This window comes from Cryptomeria japonica, chromosome 2 (assembly GCF_030272615.1).
Source record: "Cryptomeria japonica chromosome 2, Sugi_1.0, whole genome shotgun sequence".
NCBI classification, from domain to species: Eukaryota; Viridiplantae; Streptophyta; class Pinopsida; order Cupressales; family Cupressaceae; genus Cryptomeria; species Cryptomeria japonica.
In genome coordinates this window covers 647,470,925-647,496,240 of record NC_081406.1, presented here as the reverse complement: position 1 = coordinate 647,496,240, position 25,316 = coordinate 647,470,925, and the positions used below count along the sequence as shown (strand labels likewise).

The 25,316-nt window shown below is 39.7% G+C and overlaps 1 protein-coding gene across 5 annotated transcripts; it reads right to left on the bottom strand.

The window, feature by feature from the left end:
• Nucleotides 1–353: 353 nt before the first annotated feature.
• On the bottom strand, nt 354–24,747 carry LOC131054695 (DNA-directed RNA polymerase subunit 10-like protein). 5 transcript variants are annotated; one of them, XM_057989289.2, is made up of 6 exons: nt 23,949–23,996; nt 23,588–23,647; nt 20,496–20,609; nt 20,355–20,413; nt 813–907; nt 354–686 (listed from the first exon to the last, which is right to left on the bottom strand). In XM_057989289.2, exons 3-6 carry the CDS (start codon nt 20,529–20,531, stop codon nt 661–663), a joined length of 216 nt encoding a protein of 71 aa, XP_057845272.1. In that variant the 5' UTR covers nt 20,532–20,609; nt 23,588–23,647; nt 23,949–23,996; the 3' UTR covers nt 354–660. The 5 variants fall into 5 exon arrangements, with proteins under 5 accessions (XP_057845272.1, XP_057845254.1, XP_057845246.1 ...); XM_057989271.2 differs by having other exon boundaries at nt 23,557–23,647; nt 23,949–23,994; XM_057989263.2 differs by lacking the exon at nt 20,496–20,609 and having other exon boundaries at nt 878–907; nt 23,557–23,647; nt 23,949–24,747.
• Nucleotides 24,748–25,316: the final 569 nt, after the last annotated feature.

Below are 25,316 nucleotides of genomic sequence, written 5' to 3'. Positions count from 1 at the left end.
TATAAAATGAAAAAGAAAGAAAATCATTGATCAAAAACAAGAGTCACAAAGCTTCTCTAGCTATAATATTCATCAATGGTAAAATTTTATTGACTGAGAGAGGCCTAAACTTTTCATTGCCATTGCCATGCACACTCCACCATTAATGCATACAAACAAACAGGCAATGGAAAATCAACAGTTCATTGGAAAAATTATTACCATTACAAAGATAATCCAACTTACCTGGAAAAGAAACAAAAATGTAGAAAATTTAAAAAAGCTATTCTGACATTATAAAAAATCAGCTATGGAAAATTCAAAAAAGGTTATATTCTGACATTATAGGCTTCAGATGGCCATAAACAAAGAGGTGGAAATTTTAAAATGTGGCTATTCTAACATTATAAGCTTTGTAATCAAACGTGATACATATATGAAGCATTCAAATGCACAAGTCCAAACCACCACTCTGTCAAAAGCACAAGAACCAATAGTTATTATTGGAACCTGGGTCACACATCATGCTAGAAAAAGTATCAAGAACCTGAAGTTCAGCACAAACTAGCCAAACCCATAAAATGTACATAAGGTTTTGGTTTTCATTCCTGTCTAACATAACCAGTTCCAAGATCATCGAAACAAAGTTGCATACATCTTGGATCATCAATTGCTTCATGACTAATTTGCATCACTTCTCTCTAATGCTGCAAGACAAAAACAAAGCTCAGTGCAATTAATAAATGAAAATTGGAAATCAGAGAGCTGAACAGTTAAAGACAATATAGGACTTCTAATGTCAACCCTGTAAATATTTTAAACATTCAACATACTATTGTAATTTAGAAGTTTCTCAATGAGGTCAACATGAGTCATAAGCATGCGCCTGCAGCAATACCTCACCAATCCCAAAGCATCAAGAGCATCCCTGCAAATATAGTAGAGGATAAGCAAACAATAAGTATATCATATAAAATACTATCGACTAAAATATGAAATGCTTCCAACTAAAATGACACAGAGAAATGTATACCATACCCTAAAAATAACAGAAAAAGAGTTCTTATAATTCCATCTTTCTAGCCTTGAAGTGTGGTCAGAAAGAGTACATTAAAGCTTCATCTTTAAAGCCTCATGGGATCATCATTGTAAATGTAATAATTATTTGAACAAAAATAGCTATCATACCAAAATCTCCATTAGACACAAAACTTGGTGAGGATTACGACAATCACATTCCATCATAACAATGCCATTGGAAAGAAATTCTACTAGCAACTGCAGGTAATTATGTTAAATTACAAGATCATCTTGCTTAGCTAATACCCAATCAATGGAATCATGTGCAAGGTTACCCCAACTTTTGGGGATGGGAGGGCAAGGGGATGTGTTTTCAGGACGCCGATTTTTCAAGCCAATTTTGGGGACAGCTAGGGAACAACAAAGGGCACGGCTACATAAAAATAGGGAAAATTAAAATATATAGGGAAATTTAAAATATTCATATGAAAACATGGATAAAGCATGCACATATACATTATAGAACCTTAAAACCTTAACATATAAGAACTAGCAGAATTCTTATGCCAAATTCGTGTTAAATTGAGAGTCAAAGTCAAATTGCTTATAGAATTCATTGTCAATATGCTGAATTTATAGGAATGTCCCCTAGGTTTCCCTTGTCCCCAGGACATCTCAGGGACGGGGACGGGGAGGCATGAAAAAAAACTTGGGGATGTGTCCCAGGGTTAACTCTGTATTTTTGTCACAATCATGGAAACCACTTAGGAGAGTTGAAAAAACATGTTGCCTCAGCTTTTTTCATGCCTCGGAAATGACTAGATGATTAGACCTGTATTCCTAAATTGTAGAAGGCTGGCAACTGGGAAATTCATCACTGGTGATGCACAATTTTTTGGAAAGCTGGTGACGCTCAAGGTTAAAATGCAAACAACAGCTTAGTAACTGCCCAAGTTCAATTTCAATAGCTCTAGAAGTTTCCCAACAACGTATATGCACCGATAGTACTTAATAGCCATAGGTTAAGTTACCAGTTCCAGCATGCAAAGCTATTGGTTCGGGTCTGATCCATCCTGAATCCAAATCCAAGTTCAGTTCTAGCAGGGATGCAGACAAGGTTCGCAAATATCCTTGTGGGTTCAGTCAATACAAACATGAGTGAACCTGTGATGAATTTCCATGTGTTTTTTTGCTGCCACAATGGATCCTACCAATTTCTATTGTTTTCTCTAGGAATTTAAGTGTTTCCTACATTTGACTTTAAATTCAATATTACATGTTCTTGTTTGTTGGTACCTTGAGTCTGGAAATTGACCAAGGCAAGATATGGAGATTGAGAGGGCAGGTTCCAGAGATCAACCAGGAGTGAGCAGATGGATTCATTATTCATTGTCTCCTTGCCCTCTACAAGGTGAATTCAAAGTTCAAGCAAGTGGATTACTCCTTATGGAAGATTCAATTGCAACATGAAGTCAAGAACTACATCTAGGAGTTCAAGATCAAGAATGTCCAAGGAGGAGAATTTCAGGATTCCAAGGATGAAGGGACATCACAAGGTGGATTCCCAAACATGAAGATGTGAAAATGAAATATGATCAAGGATGTTGTGATAGTTTCAGAAGAGTTAATCAAAGTTAGAAAATTGATCAAGTGATGCCATCTGGGAATATACGCCATCACATCAAACAATTGGATAATGTTGAGTATTGTTGGCGGCATTATTGTACACGGGAATAACATTAGTTAATTATGTGTAATTGTTTTGGTTAGTTGGCAACCGAGGGGTGGAAGTTGCGGTGCGACGGTGCCGATACATTATAGTTGCGACAGAATACTTGACCAAGTGGGTGGAGGCAAGGGCTCTCCAGGATAATTCAGCAGTAAGCACAGGGAAATTTATTTATAAACAAATCATTATGCGATATGGTATACCTATTCAGTTGACCAGTGACCGGGGAGGCCACTTCGTGAACCATGTCATACGCCGGTTGACATCAGACTTCAAGATTTTTCACTCATTCTCAAGTCCGTACTACCCACGTGCCAATGGCCAGGCGGAGGCCACAAATAAAATAATAATGTCGGTGATATATAAGTCTTGCGGAGTGGAGAAGGATGACTGGGAGGAGCGCCTACCGTCAGTACTTTGGGCATACCGAACAACTTACAAGGTAACTACTGGACAGACTCCCTTCCAGCTAATGTATGGACAAGAAGCCGTGGTGCCAGTTGAATTCATGGTGCCGAGTCTACGGATTGCCATCGATAATCGCCTTGGCGACATGGAAAGCCTGAGGGAGAGGCTGTACGCGTTGAACAAATTGGACGAACGAAGGATGATGGCTCAGTGGGCGACAGAAACAGCCCAGCAAAGACGGAAGATGTGGCACGACAAGCATCTCCGGCGAATGAATTTTTCTCCCGGACAGCTGGTGTTAAAATTCAACGGGAAGAACGAAATTAAACCTGGGAAATTCAAAGTCTGATGGTTAGGGCCCTTCCGGATACGTGAGGTCAATACAAACGGGGCGATAAAGTTGTGGACGTTGGACGGGAAGGAGATACCAGACGCAGTCAACGGGTCGAAATTAAAGATCTATCACGAATGGAGGGAACCAGGACCCCCCAGTCAGTCAGCCCGCTAAAAAATTGAAAAATTGAAAAAAAAAAGAAATATAAAAGAAAATTTGAAAAAAATATATATATACAAAATGACAAAAAAAAAAAAAAAAAAAAGCCACCGTACGGTGGCACCACCGTGCGGTGGAATCACCGACGGTGACCCCACCGTGCGGTGGCACCATCGACGGTGACACCACCGTGCGGTGGAATCACCGACGGTGACACCATCGTGTGGTGGTCACACCGTGCGGTGGGAGCCACCGAAGGCCGCGCAAGAATATAAAACGCTGCACACCACGTCGAGGAAAAGAACAAGACAACGCCGCACACCGCTGAGGAAAGGAAGAAGCCACCACGCCGCACACCGCCGAAGGCACACCACGCGACGCGAAGGGTAAAGGGAGAGGCACCACGCACCGCACGGACCAATCAACACGCGCAGCAGCCGCAATAGGAAAATAGGGGGAGACCAAGCAGCACAATCTGCACACAGCCATGCCGAAAGACACCACACAGGCCACGCACAAGAAGAAGCAGTTGCACGGCGGCAGCCAAAAAAAGAGGGCCGTTACGAAGGGTAGAATTTTTCTAAACAAATCAGTTGCAGGGAGATCGATGGATTCAGCAGGGAAGAGGAGTTGGAAGAAACAGCTGCACGCTTCTTCCAGTACCAGCCAGAGGGATAGGGGTAGCAATATCAGGGTTTTAGCTTCAGGAGTGCGTGTTGCAGGCGGCACCATGGATGCCAGCGCCCGGCAAAAACAAAAACAGAAAGCACCACAGGCTGCCGCAAGTGCGAAAAACACAGTGACGCCATAGAATATTACTTTCGAGGGCCTGAATGGATTGGAATGCCAAAAATGGTGGCAGGACACCCCCGATAATGACCTGGTAAAGCAAAACCTCCGGAAGGCACAAGTAGAGTGGGCTATTCGGATGCCCGTGTTCCCTATCCGGGAGTACGAGGGTGCCCTACACTTCATGGTGGACACCTTCGACAGGCACACATGCACCAGCACGTTTGAATACCTCCGGAGGGATGTCACTATATCCTTCAAAGCAAGGGATTTCACGAGGGTATTCGGCATTCCGGGCAGCCAGGGCAAGAAAATAGACTTGAAGGCCAAGAAGATGACACAGGAAGAGAAGGAGCAGTGGATTAAATTAGTCTCCCGGAATTTGACCACAGCGGAGTTGGACAGCGTGGCTAGAGCCACGAAGAGTCACGGAATCCGTAAGACTTTTGTAGCGGAGGGCCACTGGAGATACATTATGGATGTCATCAAGAGCAGATTGACAGGGTCGGGTAGGGCGTCGGACATTGCCCTCCCTCAGATTATGCTGATGAATGGACTGATGAATGGCATCGTATATGACTGGGCCGCGTTACTGGCAGAGCGTATGTATGAGTTTTTGACGCTCCAGCATCGCACATTCTATATGCCTCATTACGCTATAGGGTTATTCCTGGAGGCCACGCGGGAAGTAGTGTCGGAGGCGAGTTGGAAGTACGGCCGCAGGGACTGTTGACAGCGGGGGAGCCTCCAATAATGTATTGGAGGCACTTGGACATTGGGCACTCTTCTGCAAAGCGGAAACGGGCGGTGGATAGGGCCTCAGCCTCAGGGGAGCCTGACAGCGGGAGGGAGTCCAGCAGCACGGAGGATTCGGAGGAGGAAGATAGCAGCCAGGCAACGGAGGAGCCTGTACGAGTCCGGTTTGCCCCACCTCTGTTACCGATGGGCACGACTGCGCCAACATCTGGAGTAGGTTGCACTTGTATTCCGGCCTTCGGGCAGAGCCATACGCCTGTTACACTTGGTCCCCTCCAGCACGAGCACCAAGGAGCACCGTCGGGCCCAACCACGGCGGCACTTACCGAGGACATGGCAGAGTCAGGGACGGAGGAGTCACCGCATCAGATAGTGGGCGTTGAGGAGCAGGGGCCTACGGAGGTGGAGGATACCGAGCCTCACGTGCGGTTAGACGTCGTGGGTAGTGACGCTGTGGTGACTGTTTCTGCTTCGTTGTTGGAGGAGCCGACGACAGCGACCCATCCCCCGGTCATAGAGATGCGTGCTAACCTTGAGGCTATGCAGAGCTAGCTCACACAACGGTTTCAGATGACACTGGCACAACCGGAGGGAGCTATTGTATTCTCACCGTGTCGAGAGACTAGGGCGGAGGTAGTCGACTTGGATGACTCGTCAGGGGAGGCACATGGACTCACAGTTGGGAACGAGGCAGGAGCGGTCGCCTCTGCTGGGCAGGCACCAGGAGATGGTACACCTTCGGTGGCGGAGGCGGTACCTTCACAGCAGGATACAGCAGTGACCGTTCCACCAGGGATTTCCCAGTCTTCGACACAGACGGCGGAGGATGTTGAGACCTATCTCGCTGACATGGCTGATATGGTAACGAGGGATAGGCGGGTGGTGGCCGCCACTCAGACGCAAGCATTGCAGCAGGTGGTGGGGGAGCTAGAGCAGGTCCTACAGTTTATGCGGGTGGGTTGCCCGACAGCCTTTGCTACCTGCTTTGAGTCTCAAGGGTGGCCGACTACAGAGACAGAGGAGATGCTCCAGGCTTGGAGGCTGCGTCAGCCCGTTGTGGAGAGTCAGGTGACGGCAGTGGTCCGCAAGATCGAGCAGGTCTACCAGGATGCCTATTATACATTGAGGCATACACAGCAGGAGTCTGCAGTTAGGGAGGCTGCTCGAGTAGCGTTGGAGAGAGAGGTGGCCAGTCAGCAGGCCTCATGGGCAGCCGGGAGGGCGCAGTTGTTGGCATAGCTAGAGGTGGCCCGCACAGAGACGGCTGAGATCCGGACAACGAAGGCCGAGGTAGAGACCCGCCTGGCAGCCGAGGTAGAGACCCGTCTGGCGCCGTTGCCTAGACGAACTCGGGAACGGAAGACACGGATGGCACATAGACACAATGGGCCTACCCGTTGGTGAAGTAAACCCGGAGGCCGACGACGCGCGGATAGAACTTTACACAGGAGAAGACACGGCAACGCGAGAATTTTCGATTTTGCTCCAGGTAGCCATTCAGACATACGTTCGACGAGAAGCGGCGGAGGCAGAAATCCCACCAAGTGTCGTGTGGACAGCGCTGGAGGTTAGCCCGGCAATAAACCGGTTAATGAACCACCTCCCCCGGTTGCTTGCACAGGCATCGCTGGCACAACAGGGCCGCCTGGAGGAGATTGCCAGCAGGTGTATGAGCTTCGTGCCCGCTTGGCGACCCAGACACCGACATCTCACACTTCTACTTCAGGGACGCTTTCTCAGCCCCCTCCCTAGTCTTTTAGATATATTGTATAGGTTGCATTATCTCCATTTTTGTAAGTCGCCTGGAGACGACTTTTCTTTTTGGGGGGGATGATGTTGGTGGCATTATTATACACGGGAATAACATTAGTTAATTATGTGTAATTGTTTTGGTTAGTTGGCAACCGAGGGGTGGAAGTTGCGGTGTGACGGTTGGCATTCGCACCCCCTCGGTACCCTTTTATACTTTGGAATGTAACTTGTAACAGACACTTATGGATGAATAGAACATCTGATATACTTTGTCTGATATTTACGGCATTATTCTGTGTTATGTTCTTTGTGTCTTAAGTTATTCACCCGAGAGGGCAAACAAGTATCAAGAGATATCTACGTTGATGTGGCGCCTATTCACCTCAACCAATCAGGAGATGCCACGTTGACATGACCAAGTTCATTGAACCTAACTCATCCTACGAAGAAGACAAGTGGACATGTGACTACATCAAATGAAGTGTCGTCATCTACTTATTGTTAATTGTGCCATCAAGGCTATGTAATTTTCTCATTGGTCCTTTTCCTAAAAGGACGTACATTCAAAGTGTTGTAATTTTCTTGTTGGAGAACATTAAATGTAAGTAGGTGGTTGTTGTAACTACCCCAATTAGGGTTTCCTTGAATTATCTTGGCCATTGATTTAGAATCAATTTAGGCCCTTCATTTGTAATCAAGACCTCTATATAAGGCTTGGCCTTCTCATTTGTAAAAGCTAGTAGTTGATAGCATTAGGAAGCAAGTAGAAGTAGCAGTAGGAGGAGACAAGAAATTGTTGCCAAGACTATGGTGGAATTAATACATGATTTTCATTGAAGATATGGTGGATCTTTGTATGAGTTTCAACATGTTGCATGGTTTCTACTTCTCAAGTTTCAGATTTGTTTATATGGAGTTGATTAGTTGAATGGAAGATCTTATTGTTGATTAATGGTGAAGCCTATATGTTCACACCATTTGGAATTTGTTGATTGCAAATTGCAGTGCATGGTTAGTCTAAACTCATATTGAAAGCTTAACTTCAATTACTCTATGCTTGTTGTTCATGGTGTTGATGTGCATAAGTGATTTGAAAATCATTTGTGTATCCTTAGGAGATTGCACCATCTTTGTGTAGTTGTTTCCTCATGGAGAAACAAAGCTTGGTTTGGTTTCACTAAGTCAGCAATCATTTCTTGTATTGTTAGGATCTTAGATTAGATTTCTCCAACCTTATCCTTTTGTCTTTCATTTTCCAAGTGAGTTAGTAATCAAATTTCAGTTCCAGCAAAACTTAAGTCCCTATGTGTTAGATATCGCATTATTTCACTGAGTTTATCCATCATAAAAGTCGATTGTTTGCATTGTAACCTTTGGGGATGCCTTATTTGATAACGACGTTTAGCATATGAGGTTTCCTTGTTAAAGAGAGAATAGAATACTTGGTATTTTATTTTGTGTTCGAGGTGTCATAAAAAATACATCAACAAAACCCTTCATTCCTTTCGGACCACATCCTCAAATCAAAAAGAACATGCCACTTAATCATTTACCCCCAACATCAACAAGTAAGCAAGCTGGAGCAATGGCACATTTCTATTTCCACCTTGATAGTAAAGACCATGAATGCAAAACGTGCCCAACATGCTGAGAGCTATTCATAAGAGAGACTGCAAATGTTGAACCTAAGACACAATTAAAGGAGATTGACAATGCTCCAGCTTTTTGTTGGTCTGAATTTCAAGACATCACTAGCCATGCCTTTGCAATGTGAAGTAGATCATCAAATGAAAAGAATGTAAGTTATTGATTCAATGTCATCAGAACCAAACGTGTAATGTCCCTTCTTCGGATCTTCCTGATTTTTGCCATAGAATAACAATTTCCACTTAATTCTAAGAAGGTTATTAAAATTTATAAGCATAACTTTAATAAAAATATTGTCAAATGTAATACATCATTTAAGATAATCCTGGTTTAAGTCCTACAACAATATTAATAATCATTAAGAAATAAGAGCATATGATAACATCTAAAGCATTAACATAAATATCAAGATTTCATGATAACATATGCATCCATATAAACGTCATTCATATTTAATTCAAAATACATTAATAGCATTATTAATTATTACAAGGCATATTCCTATAGTAACTGCAATAACAATTTGTTAAAAACATTTGCAAACCACAATCTAACAAATGGTTATCCTTGTATTGCGGGACCATGGGTGGATACTCATCCATCCATCTCAGGGTAGCGTACTTGGGAAGACCCTCAAGCATAGGAGCACTCATACATCTCCCAGCCCACAAGTGTTGCATCTCAAGGTGGCATACATGAAAGTCCCTCAAGCCCAAGCGCACTCATTTGCCTCTCGACCCACAAATATGGCATGATCTCAGTCCACTTCGTCCCTCAATCCACCTTAGAGGCACACCATTTTCCTTGATCAAGCCTAGGAGCACTCATTCACCTCCCAAACAACAAGGATGGCAGGATCCTCAATCCATCCATCTCAGGATTGTGTGCTTGATAAGAAGCATGAAGATTGCCTTCCTCACCAAGCCTGAGAGCACCCTTATGCCTCTCAGCCTGAGAGCGTTGCATCTTGGGGTAGCGTACTTGATGAAGGAATGGTTGGTTCTTGTTGTGACGTTTTCACACATCGCCCCATTGCAAATGGGGACCCATGTTTTTTGCTCGTTTTTCGCTCGCTTTTGCTTTCGTTTTTCTAGGGTTTTGTTAGTTTGTTAGTTGTCTGGATTTAGGGTCAAGCCTTAGGGTTTTAATTACCGTCTTTTCGGACCAAAATCCAGTCAGTTTTGGGATCTTTTTGAATTTCCTTTTCTAGAATGCAAATTTTGAATGAAATGAATTCGCCAGAATGGTCTATTTTCAATTGGAATTTTGAATGCAGAGCTTAAATTTGTCTAAGTGTTGAAGATGAAATGTGAATTTTTGTCCAATTGAATATTTTTGACCAAATTTTGACATTTTTGATTTTTGATCCTAGGCATTTCAAATGATTTGTTTTCGCCTTGTGAAGTGTTAAAATGTGTAAAATCATGTTATTTTGGCCTGTAGGAGCAAAATCGCTCCTGTCCCTTAGTGAAGGACGGGAGCTCGTTTTCAAATATCTTACTATTCTTGCAGGGTCAAGATGAATTACGAATTGGAAGTGATGGAGAAAGGCGAGATCTTTCCATTGAATATAAATTGAAGATTTTCATGAGCACAGAAATGCCTCCAGGGGAAAGATCGCTCCTGTCCCTCAGTGAAGGACCGGAGCTACAAATTCAATTTCGCCTTGTCCTTGCAAGATTTTGATGACTTAATGATTTGAGGACGTCCAAAGGAAGATGCTTTGCCAAATGAATATAATTTGAGATGCAAAAATGAAGGAGAATGACCTATATTGACCAAATCGCTCCTGTCCCTCTCCAAGGGACCAGGGCGAGGTACCTTGTAGCTCTCGTCCCTCTCCCAGGGACCAGAGCGATTTCCTTCATTATGCAAAATCCAGACAAAGGTCAAGGCAAGTTTACGTTCAAAAGCAAGGAAGAACATGAGATGGATGCGTTGAATATAAATTGAAGATTTTTGGGACGTCCATAACAGTGCTAATTGCCTAAATCGCTCCTGTCCCTCAGTGAAGGACCGGAGCTACAAATCCAATTTTGCTTTGTCCTTGCAAGATTTTAACGTCTTGACGATGTGAAAAGGTCCAAAGAGGTACATTTTATCAAATGAATATAACTTGAAGTGCTGTCGGGGAGATCACATGGATAACCAAGTCCGGCTTGAGTGAGGTCCTGATCCTGAAATTTGGCTAAGTCTGGAATGTCCTGACCCTGAAATTTGACTAAGTCTGGAAACTGAAAAAACCTCCAAAAACTAGATTTTGCAATATAGCTCCTGGAGGTCTGAAACCACTCTCAAACATCCTGAAAGTATATATGGAATATAACTTAAAGTATAAGAAAGAAGAAACATAGAAGGAAATGTCACTTATACTTAAATGTTATATTCCATTAAAATTGTCCTGATCGAGAGTGCGAAAAGTCAAATTTCGCTCGTGTCCTTCTCCAAGGGTCCAGAGCGAAATGCGCTCGTGTCCCTCTCCAAGGGACCAGGGCGAATCGCTCGTGTCCCTCACCAAGGGACCAGAGCGAAAATGCTTAGTTGAGCCATTCCTGACCTTGTTTGGACGAATCGAGACATCAAAGGCATGGTGAAGGACGAAATGAGCATGATAGAGCATCCAGACTTGATCAAAAACAATGAGATGATGAAGTTTTGCCTAGAGGGTCAAATTCGCTCCTGTCCCTCACTGAAGGACCAGAGCGAAGTTCTTCATAAGGTACGATCTGGGCAAAGATCAAGCAAATTTTATGTTCGAGGGCAAGAAAGGAGGTCAATCGAACCCGTTGAAGACAAATTGAAGATTATCAAACGTCAACAAAGGACCAAAATGCTTAAGTTCGCTCCTGTCCCTCAGGAAGGGACCAGAGCGATTTTTGTTGTAGATGATTTTCTCGCCAAATTTCAACCGATCTCAAGGCATGAATGAATGAAAGGAGGCATTGCGAATCCGTTGAATATAATTTTCGAAGGTGATGAAGTGAAATGAGGCCCACAAGAGCAAAATCGCTCCTGTCCCTCAGTCAGGGACCAGGGCGATGAGGTACGTATCTTCCCACTTTTTCATTTTTGGGCGCTAAACAAACATTTTTTAAATTTATTTAAATGCTAGAAAAAAATCGATATTTAATTAAAAGCATTTAAATAGCGCATGGTATGTATTTATTAATTATTTTTTGCCTTTGTAAAAAATCGAAATTTATTAATTAAAAATAAAGGCATTTAATAATTAATTATTAATTTAATAAAAATCAAAAGGGAGCGCTTGGGTTTATTTTGTCAAGGTCGGCCTTTATTATTTATTTAAAAATCGTTTTAATTGCTATATTTTGCAAAAAGTCGGCCTAAGGTCAATATGAAGGTGAGCGCCTATAAAGGAAGGTGTTTATTTCATTTTCACATCATCATTTATCATCTCTCATATGCAACTTGGAGAAGGCAAAAGAGGAGCGAATTTCATACAAAGGAAGGGCGAAATTATCATTCAAGAAGAGGAGCGAATTCAATCAAAGGTGGTGCGAAACTACTATCCAAAGGAGAGGCGAACTTGAAGTTTCCATTTGAGCGAAGTTGCCTAGGACGTCAAAGACATATCAAAGATGGCGAAATTGCTAACTTGAAGAGGAAATCACGTCCAAGACTTGAAGGGTGGCGAAGTTGATAAGAGGAACGTTCTTTTGAAGATCACATCAAGACCATCTTATTTCAAATTTCGCCTAGGCGAATTTTATTCATTTTGCATTTTAGAGTTAAGCTCTCAAGTAAGGTATGGCAAGATCTCTTGTTTTAATTTCGAATTTTGATTGTCATTGCCTTAATTTTGTAATTTTGTTTTTCCTTAGCTCAGTCTTTTTTAGGAAATGATTAATAAAGGACTTATCATTAAGTTTCCTAAAAAATTGCTCTCTAATTTATGTTATGTATTGCAAAATCATGGTACTAATTTTGAAATGTTGTGTAGGCATCAAATGGAGGTCTCTTCAAGGAAAATCAAGCCGGATCAAGGACGGTCTTCGCCAAGACGGTCTTTGCCAGGACGATCTTCGCCAGGACGATCAAGCCAAGACATGGGCGACCTCTTTCAATCCAGCGTTCCAAGGCGAGGTACATCGTCATCCTGCACATCAAGGACAAAAGGAGTTAGAACAAGAGTTAATTAAAGATAGCCTCTCAACGACATCAAATTGAATATCTAGCAAGCTTCAAGTGTCAGATGAGGTGGCGTCCTAGTCATCATTTCTCCAATCAGTGAAGTCCATCTCAGCATGTCCAGATTCAATGTACTTAACTCATGGAAGGTGGCACAAACTCCGATGTACCTACCCCGGCTATCCATTGGTCGATTTTTCTAAAAGGGACATGTGTCCAAGCAATACAATTTTATCATTGGTCAAGCATTAAATGTTATGTAATGGTTGTAACAAACCCTAATTAGGGTTTTCATTGTAAAATCTTGGCCATTGATCTTGAATTGATCTAAGCCATCAAATTGTATTGTGGGCACTATATAAGCCCAGGCATTTCATTTTGTAAAGGTGGAATTTTAGATAGAATTAGAGAGAGTTGTAAATAGTTGGAAGAGTTAGAATATAGTTGATAGAATAGCAATTAGAGTAGAATAGGAGGACAAGGCAAGAAATTGTTGCCATTGATTGTAAACAAACTCCATTTTCATTGAAGTAATGGTGAAATATGTCGTTTTCTTGCAATTTGCATGGTTTCTTGTTGAAGTCTTCAATCTTAGATGGTAGATAATTAGATGAATGGAGGAAGTGTGATTGATTGGTGGTGGAATTCGTACATCCATACTACTAGCAGTTTGTTGATTGCAGACTTGCCTTGCGTAGTCAACTGGAATCATTCAGCCTAAGCTCAATTTCAATTTGTTGTCTCTTCATTGATATGCATCAACTTGGATGGTATCTATGCCTGCGGTGATGATTTGAACATCATAAAGCTTCCCTAGAAGATCGCACTAGTCTTGTGTAGATGTTCCATTGATGTCAAAACAAGACCTAGTTAGAGTTTCATCAAAAATCAATCATTGCTCCTACATTCTTAGTATTAGGATTAGATCCTCTCTTCGCCCTTATCCTTTTTCCATTTTTTAAATCTAAGTTAGTAAGAGCCTGTGTCCAGCAAAGCAGATCGGAAGTTCAATGTAAGTCCCCTTGTGATTCCAGCAAATCACATCATACCACTAAAAAGCTTGTCCACACGTGGAGACCCCACTAAAAGAACCTTGGAGTCCATCTAACTGATCCTTTTTGCAGATCTTCAGCAGTTAGAGACTATTTTCTCAAGAGAGGATAAGATGCCTTTAGGTATTTTATTCTGTGTATGATTGTGTACAAAATACACGTCAACAGTTCTTCACCTCTTGTTAACTCAAAAGGCCAGTTATCCTTCCTATTTGCAAGCCATTTCTAATAAATTCAAACCCAAGAAGCTATATGAAATTGCTATTAATTATTCTTAAAAGGTACTATGAGCAATTACTTAATTTCTGCAAGGTATATCTATGCATCTATATATTTATAATCTATCTCTATTCTTAAACTTACCTCACAATATTTTATTGTTGATGATAATAATTATTTCTGCCTTTGTATCTTAATTTTCCTTTTTTTTTTCAGATTTGACTTCATGCCTTCTCCCGTGGAAATTTCTCACAATTTATATCTTTGTTTTGGGGAGAGAGAGACACATCCTTTGCTAACCATCATCCCTTTTGCAAGGGACATAACTCTTCCCACCAAGAACTGCCTGCATAAGACAAAATGTCCCTAGATAGAATTGTTGCCAATACCCATAAGGATTTGCTGGCAAGTCATGTCCATTAATAACTTGTTGGTGGATTAATTTCCTATGCCCTTTTTAAAGGCAGAAAATAAGATTAAATGTTGTGATGGGTCTGTTGAAGCCTCCATGGCGGAGGCATGACAGTCCACCCTTCCCAAGATTCCTTATTCACAAGCAACTTAAGATTAGCATGATAAAAAAATCCTAATCCCTCCCAAGTGACTTCTTCCAATGGCAAATTCTTCCATTTAACCAAATATTTTGGAATAACCTTCTACATAAATTTCTGTTCTTGCATATCAAGGATAGCCTCATGTGCCAAAATTAATTTCCATTCGTCTTCAAATGGGGTAACTCCGGACATGGTGTAACATGCTGCCCTAACACCTTAAGGCATGATACATCGAAGACATTATGAATTCGACTATTTGTTGGCAACTCCAATTCATTTGCATCTTTGTTGACCCTCGCACAATCTTATACATGCCATAGAATCATGGCTTGAGGTTTTCAGGACCACTCTACTTGATAGAAGATTGTTTATAGGGTTGTAATCTTAGGAAGACTAAGTCTCCCACTTTGAACATTCTTCCAGTTCTTTGTCAATCAGCATATATCTTATGTTAATCTTGTGGTGCAATTTATCTTTAAGTGCATTCAAAATGTCTATACTTTGTTGCACCAAGTCTCTAGCTCCTAGAACTCGACTTCCAGTGAGAATTAAATCTTCAAATGTTGTTGCCGCGTACCCATATAATGCCATGAAATGACTCACCCCTATTGACATGTGATGAGTGGTATTATAACAATACTCTCTAAGGCCCATTTGATCCATGCGCTTTGTTGTCATGTGAGGTAGTTTCTTAAATACCCCTCAAGCCATTTATTGACAATCTCAATTTGTTTGTCGGTTTGTGGATGATAACTTCTACTTGGGGAGAGTTTAGTTCCAGGTAGCTTGAAGAGCTCTTGCCAAACAAACTAAGGAATCTACTATCCCTATCACTGACAATGCTATTGGGTAAACCATGCAATTTGAAAATTTCTTTAAAGAAGACATCTGCCACCTAGGGTACTCTATATTCGATGGACATTGCAAGGAATGAGCATACTTAGCAGATCCACCACAACCCTCAGAAGTCCTATAATGAAATCCATCGAGATAATTTCCCATTTCTAACTAGGTATGAGTAGGGGTTGAAGTAATTTGGCGGGAAATGTTTGTTCTACTTTGTTCTTCTGGCACACCATACATTCCTTAATATGTTTCAAGACATCTCCTTTAAGACCTTTCCACAGGAATCTCTCCCTTATTTGCTTGTAAGTTTTATAGTATCCTTGATGACCTGCTAAAGGGGTATCATGGTATGCCCTCATAACCTTTTGTTTCATTCTTGATCTTGAAGTGATATATATTCTATCTTTATAGAGGATGAGCTCCTCTACTACTCTGAACTTTTCATCTTGTACCTTCCCTTCTAATATGTCATTTGCCAATGCATCCCTAGAATACTCTACAAGTATTGCGTTCTTCCAATCTGCAGAGATATTTGTCATGGAACATAGACGGGATATTTGAGATAGAACATCGACCACAACATTATTTTCCCTTCATATATTCAATGTCAAAGTCACAGGCTTGCAATTTGCTAACCCATTTCTGCTGCCTAACATTCAAATCCTTTTGGTTCAAGAAGAATCTTAGGCTATTATGATCAATTTTCACAACAAATCTTCCACAAACCATATGTTGCCTAAACTTGGCTATGGGTATGTTTTCGATCTCCTTAAGTTTGAGACTTTTGAAAGCTATAAGATGTTTGTTTTGCATCTAAGTTGTCTGCCCGTTTGGCTTTGAGCACTAGTTCGGATTCGGCAAAATTTTGAAAAGGGGTTTGGGTTCATTAGTACAAAAACAATGTAAAAATTATATATATGTGTGTGTGTGTGCAGTCTAGAAGCATGAATTAGATTAGAATGTCACATAGCATCGTATAAACAACAAACCACCATAAACTTGTAAGATCTTGTTTGTGACTTACAACTAAAGAAGTGTTGAATATATACAAATCATATCAGACTACTGATGATCATGAAAGTGGCGTGGGAATAAGAAGCAAATTGCAATTTAGCTTATGTTTATTTTAGGAGAAGATTGGGACTCTAAATCTGTGTGGAGATCAACTATTCTATTAAAAGTATTGTGTATATTTCACATTAGTCTGATACAAGTTCAGGGATTTCTGTACTCAGTGAGTCCAACTGCTTAAGTGTGTAAATCATAAGTGAACTCAGGAAACTGAATATTTTTGTTTGTGTTCATAAGCCGAGGATTGTAAATCAGAATGAGCTAATGCATGGGTATTCTACTGTTGTGATTGAGCACTATTCCAGTACACTTATAAGGTTAACAAGAGGTGAGAACTCAATTGTTTGCTGCTCTGTTTTATTTTGCTTCAGACAAAAACAAAATTTGAATAAGTCTATTTATTGTCTGTTGTCGTTCTTAATAATTTTAAGTCTTAAACCTGCATAATAACCTGCAAAACGATCACATAAATCTGCAAGTCTGAAACACATCTCTACAAACAAGAAACCCTTATGCTATAAATTTTATAAAATTTTGCAAAAAAAATACATCAATTTGTGCGCCCAGGTATCCAAGTTCACCCCGGACGAAACTGACTCGCCTGGGTGCAAACCCTAGCCGGACCCAGAGGCGAACTGAACCAGTTACCAAACCCGAACAGGACTGGACCAGTACCAAGCCCTAAACCCAACAAACCTTGCAACTTAGTTTTGCATCAATACTGCCCTGACACCCTCTCTAGAAGCGTCCCATTCTAGCTCAAATGGTTAACACTAGGCAGTAGCTCATTATTTCCTTTAGCTATTCAAAGGCTTGTTGGGCCTCCACACTCCATGAGAATGTACCTTGCTTGGTTAGGTCTATTAGTGGGGCAGTTAGCCTTAAGAAGCCTTTAATGAATATTCTATAAAGGCTGCAAAGTCCCAGAAATCCTCTTAGATGAGTTTAGGTTCTTGGTTTTGGCCACTCCCTCTTCATCAACACTAACTCCTTGGGCATTGATTTTGTGCCCTAGATATAAACTCTCATCCATTCCAAATTCACACTTGGAAATTTTCGCAAATAATGACTATCATTTGAGTATTCCTAGTACTTCATCTATGTGTCTTAAGTGATCCTCCCAAGTTTTGCTATAAATCAGAATGTCTTCAAAGAACACCAACAAGAATTTTCTTAGTTGTTTGCTAAATAGGTGATTCATGCAAGATTAGAAAGAAGCAAGGGCATTGGTTAGTTCGAATGGCAAGACTAGGAATTCAAAATGCCTGAAATGACATCTAAAGACTATTTTGGGGACATCCTCCTTCCTCACCCTAATTTGATGGTATCCCATACCTAGGTGAATAAGTTCATCTACACTAGGAATATGGGGTGACAGTTCTTAATGTTCTTTTTATTAAGGGCCCTATAGTCAATACACATCCACATTGTACCACATTTCTTTTTGACTAACACTACACAAGAAGCAAAGGGGCTAGAACTAGGATGAATATGTCTCATTTCCAATAATTCTTTTATGGTTTTCTCAATTTCTTCTTAATATTTTCTTGGAGGTTGGTAGGGTGTGATGATAACGGGTTTTGCCCCTTCTTCAAGATCAATAGTATGTTCGAAACCGCTCTCTGGTGGAAGTCCCAGAGGAATGTTGCTAAAAACTTTCTTGTGTTTGTTTAGGATATGTTAAATGTCTACATGTATACTTTATCCTTCATTGGATGAGGATCTCTCAAGTATCATACATTGTGTGGCCCACTCTATTTGTCCATCTTTGAACACTCTCTCCATTCTTTTGGATGATACTACCCTTAGGGTCCCATCAGATAAGCCTTGGAAAATTACCTCCAAACCATTGTGCTGGAAGCAAAGTTCCATCTTTTGGAAGTCTTGGTAGTATCTCCCTAAAGAGTGGAATCATTGGATGCCCAACACCACATCAATATCACCCGTATCTACCACATAGAAGTCCTCCTTAATTTGATGTCTTACTAATGTGATGCTCAATTTTTGGATTATTTGTGTGCACGAGGTAGTGAACCCCTTTGCCATGGCCACCTTGAATCCTTCAAAATCATCGGTTTCTAATTTCATCCTTGTTACCAACCCTTCATCAATGAAGTTATGGATAGCACCACTATCTACTAGGACAACCACTTTTTGTCCTTGTAGAACACTATGGATTCGGAAAGGGTGTTATTTGGGTGCCTTTGAGAGTAAGTCTAATGTTCCATCTTCTTCATCGTCTTGTCTTTTTGAGTTTCCAATTCTTCTTCACTCATTTCTTCGTTCGATAATGCTTCGAAGCTGTGTAGCTGTCCTCTTTTTTTACACCTATGTCCTGGCACTCCTTTTCCTTACAATTAAAACATAATCCCTTCTTTCGAAATTCTAACTTGTCTTCCCATGTTGTGTATGATCGAGAAGGTAATGTCCTTGGTTGGCAATTTCTTTTGTAGGAGGGTTGGTTATGTGATCTTGAAGGAATGTTCTTTGCATAGCTCCTTTCTTTTGTTGTTGTGTTCAACCTCAAGGCCTTTTGAATTACATCTTGAAGAGTTGTGGGGTCAAGGGCGCCCACCAAACCACATATCAATTTTGAAAGCCCTTTCGATAAATAGGTATGTTAGCCTTTTCTCGATAACTCCAAGTTCCATGACTGAGATCTTCTGAAATTCAACCACATAGTCTTCTACCAATCCTTGTTAATTCAATTGGGTACATTCTTTAAAGTGCTTTTCTGGAATTTTTTATCAAATCGATCTATCAGCTTTTGTATATATTCATTGTAGGTTGTTATTTTTTGGTGACCTTGATTAATAATACCATGATGCCACCAATCAGGTGCAACCCCTTCCAAAAGTAAAATGGCAAATTTGATAGCATCTTCTTTCACCGTGGGACAAAAGGACAAATTGGTGTCCAACTTTTGGATCCATGAATGTACAATGACTTTTCTTGATCCATCAAAGTTGGCGAGAGTCATTTTACTTACCCTTTGGCGTTAGTCTTTATTAGGTTATATTTTTCCTTTCTAAGGGTATTTTGTGCCCTAACATCACAATACTCCCTAAATAGGATATTTCTCCTAGTTTCAAGGTCAAGTCTTGAGTACGCTTCAACATATACATCAAATTCATTTAGTGGATTGATTTCTTCTTCTTCACTTGTTGGTCGTTCCCTGGGTAAGAATGAGAGTCTTGTTAACATAGGTGTTGACCCTTGTGGTGTTCTATTGTTATTTTTGGGTGATTTGAATTGACACCCCTCCCATTAGTTTGGTTGGGTCTAAAATTACTGATTGTGTTATTCATGTTTAGCAGGGTTGGGAGAAGAACTTGTTTTATTCCATGAAGGCCCAAGTTGTCCTCTTGTTGCATGAAGGTCCTCAACTCACTTCCTAGATGTTCACTCATTTTATTGCCTTGAGTAGGGTTGTTACTTGTTGCAAGTTTCCTTCTTTCTCTTTCCACTACCCTTTGGGCTCTTTGGATTAACTGCATAAACTACTCTTCTTGATCCTTAGGATGGCAAGATCAGGACTTTGATACCAATTGTAATGTCCCTTCTTGAGGTCTTCATTTATAAGCATAATTTTAATGAAAATATTGTCAAATGTAATACATCATTTAAGATAATCCTAGTTTAGGTACTACAACAAAATTAGTAATCATTCAGAAATAAAAGCATATGATAACATCCAAAGCATTAACATAAATATCAAGATTTCATGATAATATATGCATCCATATAAACATCATTCACATTTAGTTCAAAATGCATTAATAACATTAATAATTATTCCAAATTTCCAAGGCATATTCCTATAGTAACCATATTAGGAATTTGTTAGATATGGTTAGAGAAGAAAAAATGAAGAGGCAAAAAAAACTCACCCTTCAGGATAATCGGCCTGAAGAAGATCAAGATACTGATCCCATTTGTTCCCAATCACCTACAATGAAAAACAAATCACTAAATAACCAACTGAACACAGGCCAAACCAAGCAGTAGAAAGAATAAAGAGATTTACTTACCTTTCCACAGGTGAAACATCGCACAGGGATAATCATGGTTACGAACAACTGAGCTTTTCTCTAGAGGGTTTTCACTCACAAACAATGGGCTTGGACTTACGCTAGCACTTGCACCTATAAGAAGTTCAAGGGATATGCCAATATGAAATTAAAGGTAAAATTTAAATGTATTCCAATATTACATAATTAGTTAGTTATATAGCAACATATATCTATACACACTTTGACAAGTATGAATTTTGATTTGTACAAATAATCATTGTATCGTATAATTAGATATAAATATTATTTAACAATCTTTCAAATTTTGTTGAATTTCTTTTTTTTTATTTTTTGAAAGTGTCACTTTTGAAGAATCTTAATAGCCACATATTATTATATGAATAATATGATAGAATTGATTGTAATTAAATTGTTTGTTTCTCTTCAATTTTAAATTAACATTAGCATCCATTTTGCATTGATCAAAGTTCAATACCATATCCATTATATGAACTTTGTCCAAGTGTGCAACTAATTGTACATACCTAAATCTACTATTCTAAGAACAATTATAGGCAAGATTCTTCTCTCTTTCTAATAAAGTTGTATGAATTGTTTTCATTCTAGAATGGCAACCAAAAAAGAATGTAGGCTCCATATGAAAGCATTTTATGGATTTGACTGTAAACAATGTTGTAAATATGAGCCCTTGTATTTCATTTTTACTAATATAATAATATTGATTGTGGTTTTATTCAATGTCAGGCCTTAAAATATATGTAAGGTGATATCTCATGTCATGGCTAGTGTTATTGTCTACAATTCTCATGTGATATAGATCATATTGGTATAATTTTTAGGTTTGTTTCACCCCATACTGGACCATTATAGTTATCAAATGCTATTGTAATGTATGTTGTAAATTTTGGTGGTTAACATTCAATAGGCTATACAATATCTTTGACCTCTCCAAGAGACCCATTGAAAAGTCCAAGTTGGATCCATAGGTTTGTTTAAAAGGCTCCAGGTGACAATAGGAAGCTGGACGTTGAGCTATATTTCTTCAGTAGAAGGCAAACTGTCTTGTCAAGGTCAACTCCATTAGATATTTAAATCCAAGTTACATCAAGTCAGCATGCCTAGTGTATCTGCAATTGTTGTGCAAGTGTGGCATGTGCTTCATGTCTAGAAATTGCAGATTTGGCAGGATATAAAGAAAACAAAGAATGGTATTAATAATTTAGTTGATTCAAAGTTGCAAGTAAAACTTGAGATCATTTGTGGGTGTATGGGCTTAGGCGAGGGGTATATCAAGAGGATCTGATAACATTAATGGTTCTCAATAAATACTATTTAACTTTTAAGGTATTTGAGAAAACCTAGAAGTATAGACAATGTAGATCCACAAGTTTTCAAAACTAGATTTGAGCTTGAGTCGTCTGATTTGAGATTTAGTAGCTAAAAGAATCTCAATATTTTTCTTCTTTAATTGCTCCTAGCACTGTCATCAGGTTAGGACAGTGCTTTTCCATTGGGCGCAGTTAGCATGTCTTGATGATGTCAATGTCTTAGGCACACTTTGTGTAGAACACTACTTATAATATTAGTTTCCTGGATTACTGAATACAATTGCCGCAGAGTATCTTGCCTATATGTTTTCTTACAGAGAAGAAATTTTGCTTTTGGAAGGTTGCTTTTGAGGTTAAGCGTTGTAAGCATTTCCATATTATCAATTCCCGTTCTTTACATCACCATCTATTAATGCAATAAAGATAAGCAATTTTATCTACAAAGTGCTAATGGTCTTCAACTTCTTGTTAGGTTGACATGAATCTTAATAACTATGAAATATTTTTAGATGTGACTTTGAGTTGAGACAACAATATTACTACTGATTAAAATATATCAGGTGTTTATTCTTACAAATGCACTATTTTTCATTTTAAGATGACAATTTTGATTAACATGAATAAAATTTATTTGAAGACCAGAGTTACCAGTCCAACTGATCATATATGAGAATGTTCAATTAATAAATGGCATCAGTGTGTAAAACGATATAGTTCAATGGCAACGTACTCCACCCTATCCATCAAAAGAATTTAAGAAACCCTCTCACCACAATAAATATGAATAGACAATCCCAATAACATGGCAGAACAGAAGTCCATCATGACAACCAATGGCAATTAACTAGACACGTCCATCAAAAATATCCCTCAGTACACAGTTTGAATGGATAATAATAGCAAGATGGCAAGCTGTGGAACATTCCCAACCAGACAAACTCATAGGATATTAGAAGTAGATAGAAGACGCTACAATTGACAAACTGATGAGTAAACGGTTTCCAGTAAGTTGAACATCTTAGAGTTGCACACTCAACAAGTTCTGCCCATTACAGGACAGACTGGCCTTTTGCATTGCCTGGGATAAGACTGGAGCCTATAATCTCTTTAGACATCCTTAGCGCAATATTGATTTAACGCAATTTAGTAATGCCTTCGATAAGAAGTTCAATATTGTGATACCCATACTAAAAGTTGTCTATGCAACACTTTTAAAATCGTAAGAGTGTGGCAAAGTATGCATTCCTCAACCATCATATGATGTTTCTCCATGAAAACTTTAGGTACAACACATAACTACACTCACTCAAACACAAAAAGTATATAAATAAAGAAAAAATTATCGAATGACATTAACTCTAGCTTGACCACAACTTAAATCCCACAGGACAACCAACATTGTACGTTCAAATCAAGTGAAATACAACATCCAACTCACTTGATGAATTCTAAAGGAGGAATTGAAATTGAAGAATTTATCTACAAATGCAAAGTCATCAAATTAATATATTAACAAAATCAATTCATCATTCAATTCGACGATCATACCGCATTCTGAAAACCCTAATCGCAACAAAAGAAAACTATTCACCATACAGAAATTAAATTCACCTCGCAAGAAGCCACTAAAAGCTGGTAAAGCTTTAAAACCACATAAATTCCTTAATACATGTTTCGACAAAGAATCCCAAACCAAAAAAGCACAAATCTAGCCTATTGCTTGTTCATACTTTGAAACCCTGTGCAATTTCTCGAACCAACCTCTGGAAAGGCAGCTTCCTGTTTAAAATCTCAGTGCTCTTTTGGTACTTATGAATTTCACTGAAGCACAACAAAAATAACAAGATAGATTAATTGACTTCATATCTCTCAACAGTCGAAGCACAAACCCCAAATTTACGATATTAAATCTGTATTTCGGTTTCCAATAGTTCAAGACATCTCTTCATGAAGAAACATATAGGTATGCAAAACTAAAAGAGCCGCTTCGCCAAACGAAATGGTCATTCAACAACAAATAACAGCAAAATTGTTTCAGAATGATATAAAATACAACAAAAAACGATCCGGCCGTATACGGATTCACCCAAAAAGATCATTATAACCATGGCAAGGGACTTACCTCAAGAATGTGCTTTCAATATGCTGCTTTGAAAGAATGGGCTGAGTTTGCAGAAAAAGTATTACGAAACCCAACTGCTGCTTCAATCTATTCATGTTATACTCTCCGTGCCATCCTAATTTCGGAGGTCCACGTGTCCCTCCAAGTTAATTTTTCAGTGTGTTTGTCACGTGTTTGGTGTTGATTAATCTAAAGTGTCAAGATTTTATCATTTTGGTAGGTGATTGTTATTTGTGCTAGCCCACCTCCACAACTTGCATGGCATGTCGTCACAAATGGACATTGTAGCCACATGGCCACTCTTTTATCCAATTTTTGTTATCACTTTACGCTCTTCCTTGCAATTGCATTAGCTCTGTGTCGCTTTTCTTATTTCCATTGCATTGCTCACAAATTTCGAGCACAAATTCTTTCAATGCTCTTGCCTCCTCACCATTTAAGCCAACTTTCATTCCTTTCTCTCTCACGTCTTTTCGAGTTTTCTTTTCATTATGCACCAGAATGTGTTTGCCCGGGGTCTTTGCAAGTTAAAGTGTTTATCCAAACATGCTCGCTTTGAGCACCAGTCTTCCTTCAACTTTGGCGACCGCTATACCTCGGCACTTCAACAATGGTTACACCCTAGTTCTTCGGCATGTGAATGCGCAAGTAAATGTAAGTTTGTGGTCATTTGCTACTTGTTTTGCTCCACATTTATCATGTCAAATCCTTCTTACCTGCATTCACTTCCAACTGTTTTTGCTTGCAGGTATGGGGCTGTTGCTATTCTGGCTCCAAAACGGTAATGCCTCTACATGATGCCGAAGGCATACCATTCATGTCCGAAATGTTCATGATCGACGTGCCTGGACCACAATGACATGGAGGTATTTGCCGCGGCAATGACGTGGATGATGTTGTCTTTTTGCGTTTGAAGCGGTTAACATTTTCCCGACCAATGTCACGACGATGCGACGGTTACATTGAGTGAGGCGGTTAACATACAATCGGCCACGCGGTTTACATTTTTTGTAACCGATTTGATTGCGTCGACGAGTTGACTAACATCAACGGACACGTGTTATGGGCACAGTATTCAAATTATTATTTTTTAAATGGCCACGCGGTTTACATTTTTGGTAACCGGCTTTATTGCGTCCACGAATTGACTAACATCAGCGGTCACCTGTTATGGGCATAGTTTTCAAAAAATAAAAAATAAAATTTGAATGAAAACTCAATTTTGCGAAAATTTCGGATATATTTCGTACGGGAGCTACATGCAGAACGCAATGGAGGCGAAACAAAATATTCGACGATGTAAATCCATGTCGATCGTGGCATCACAATGTCCTTGGTTGAATCACTGAGCGAAGGAGTTGCGCTTCC

Coding starts and splice junctions, on each gene's coding strand:
- LOC131054695 (XM_057989257.2), bottom strand. CDS start 24,043: ATGAATAGATTGAAGCAGCAGTTGGGTTTCGTAATACTTTTTCTGCAA. Junction 908..20,354: donor CAGGCCGATTATCCTGAAGG/GTGAGTTTTTTT, acceptor CTATATTTGCAG/GGATGCTCTTGATGCTTTGG. Junction 687..812: donor GAAACTTCTAAATTACAATA/GTATGTTGAATG, acceptor TTTGTCTTGCAG/CATTAGAGAGAAGTGATGCA.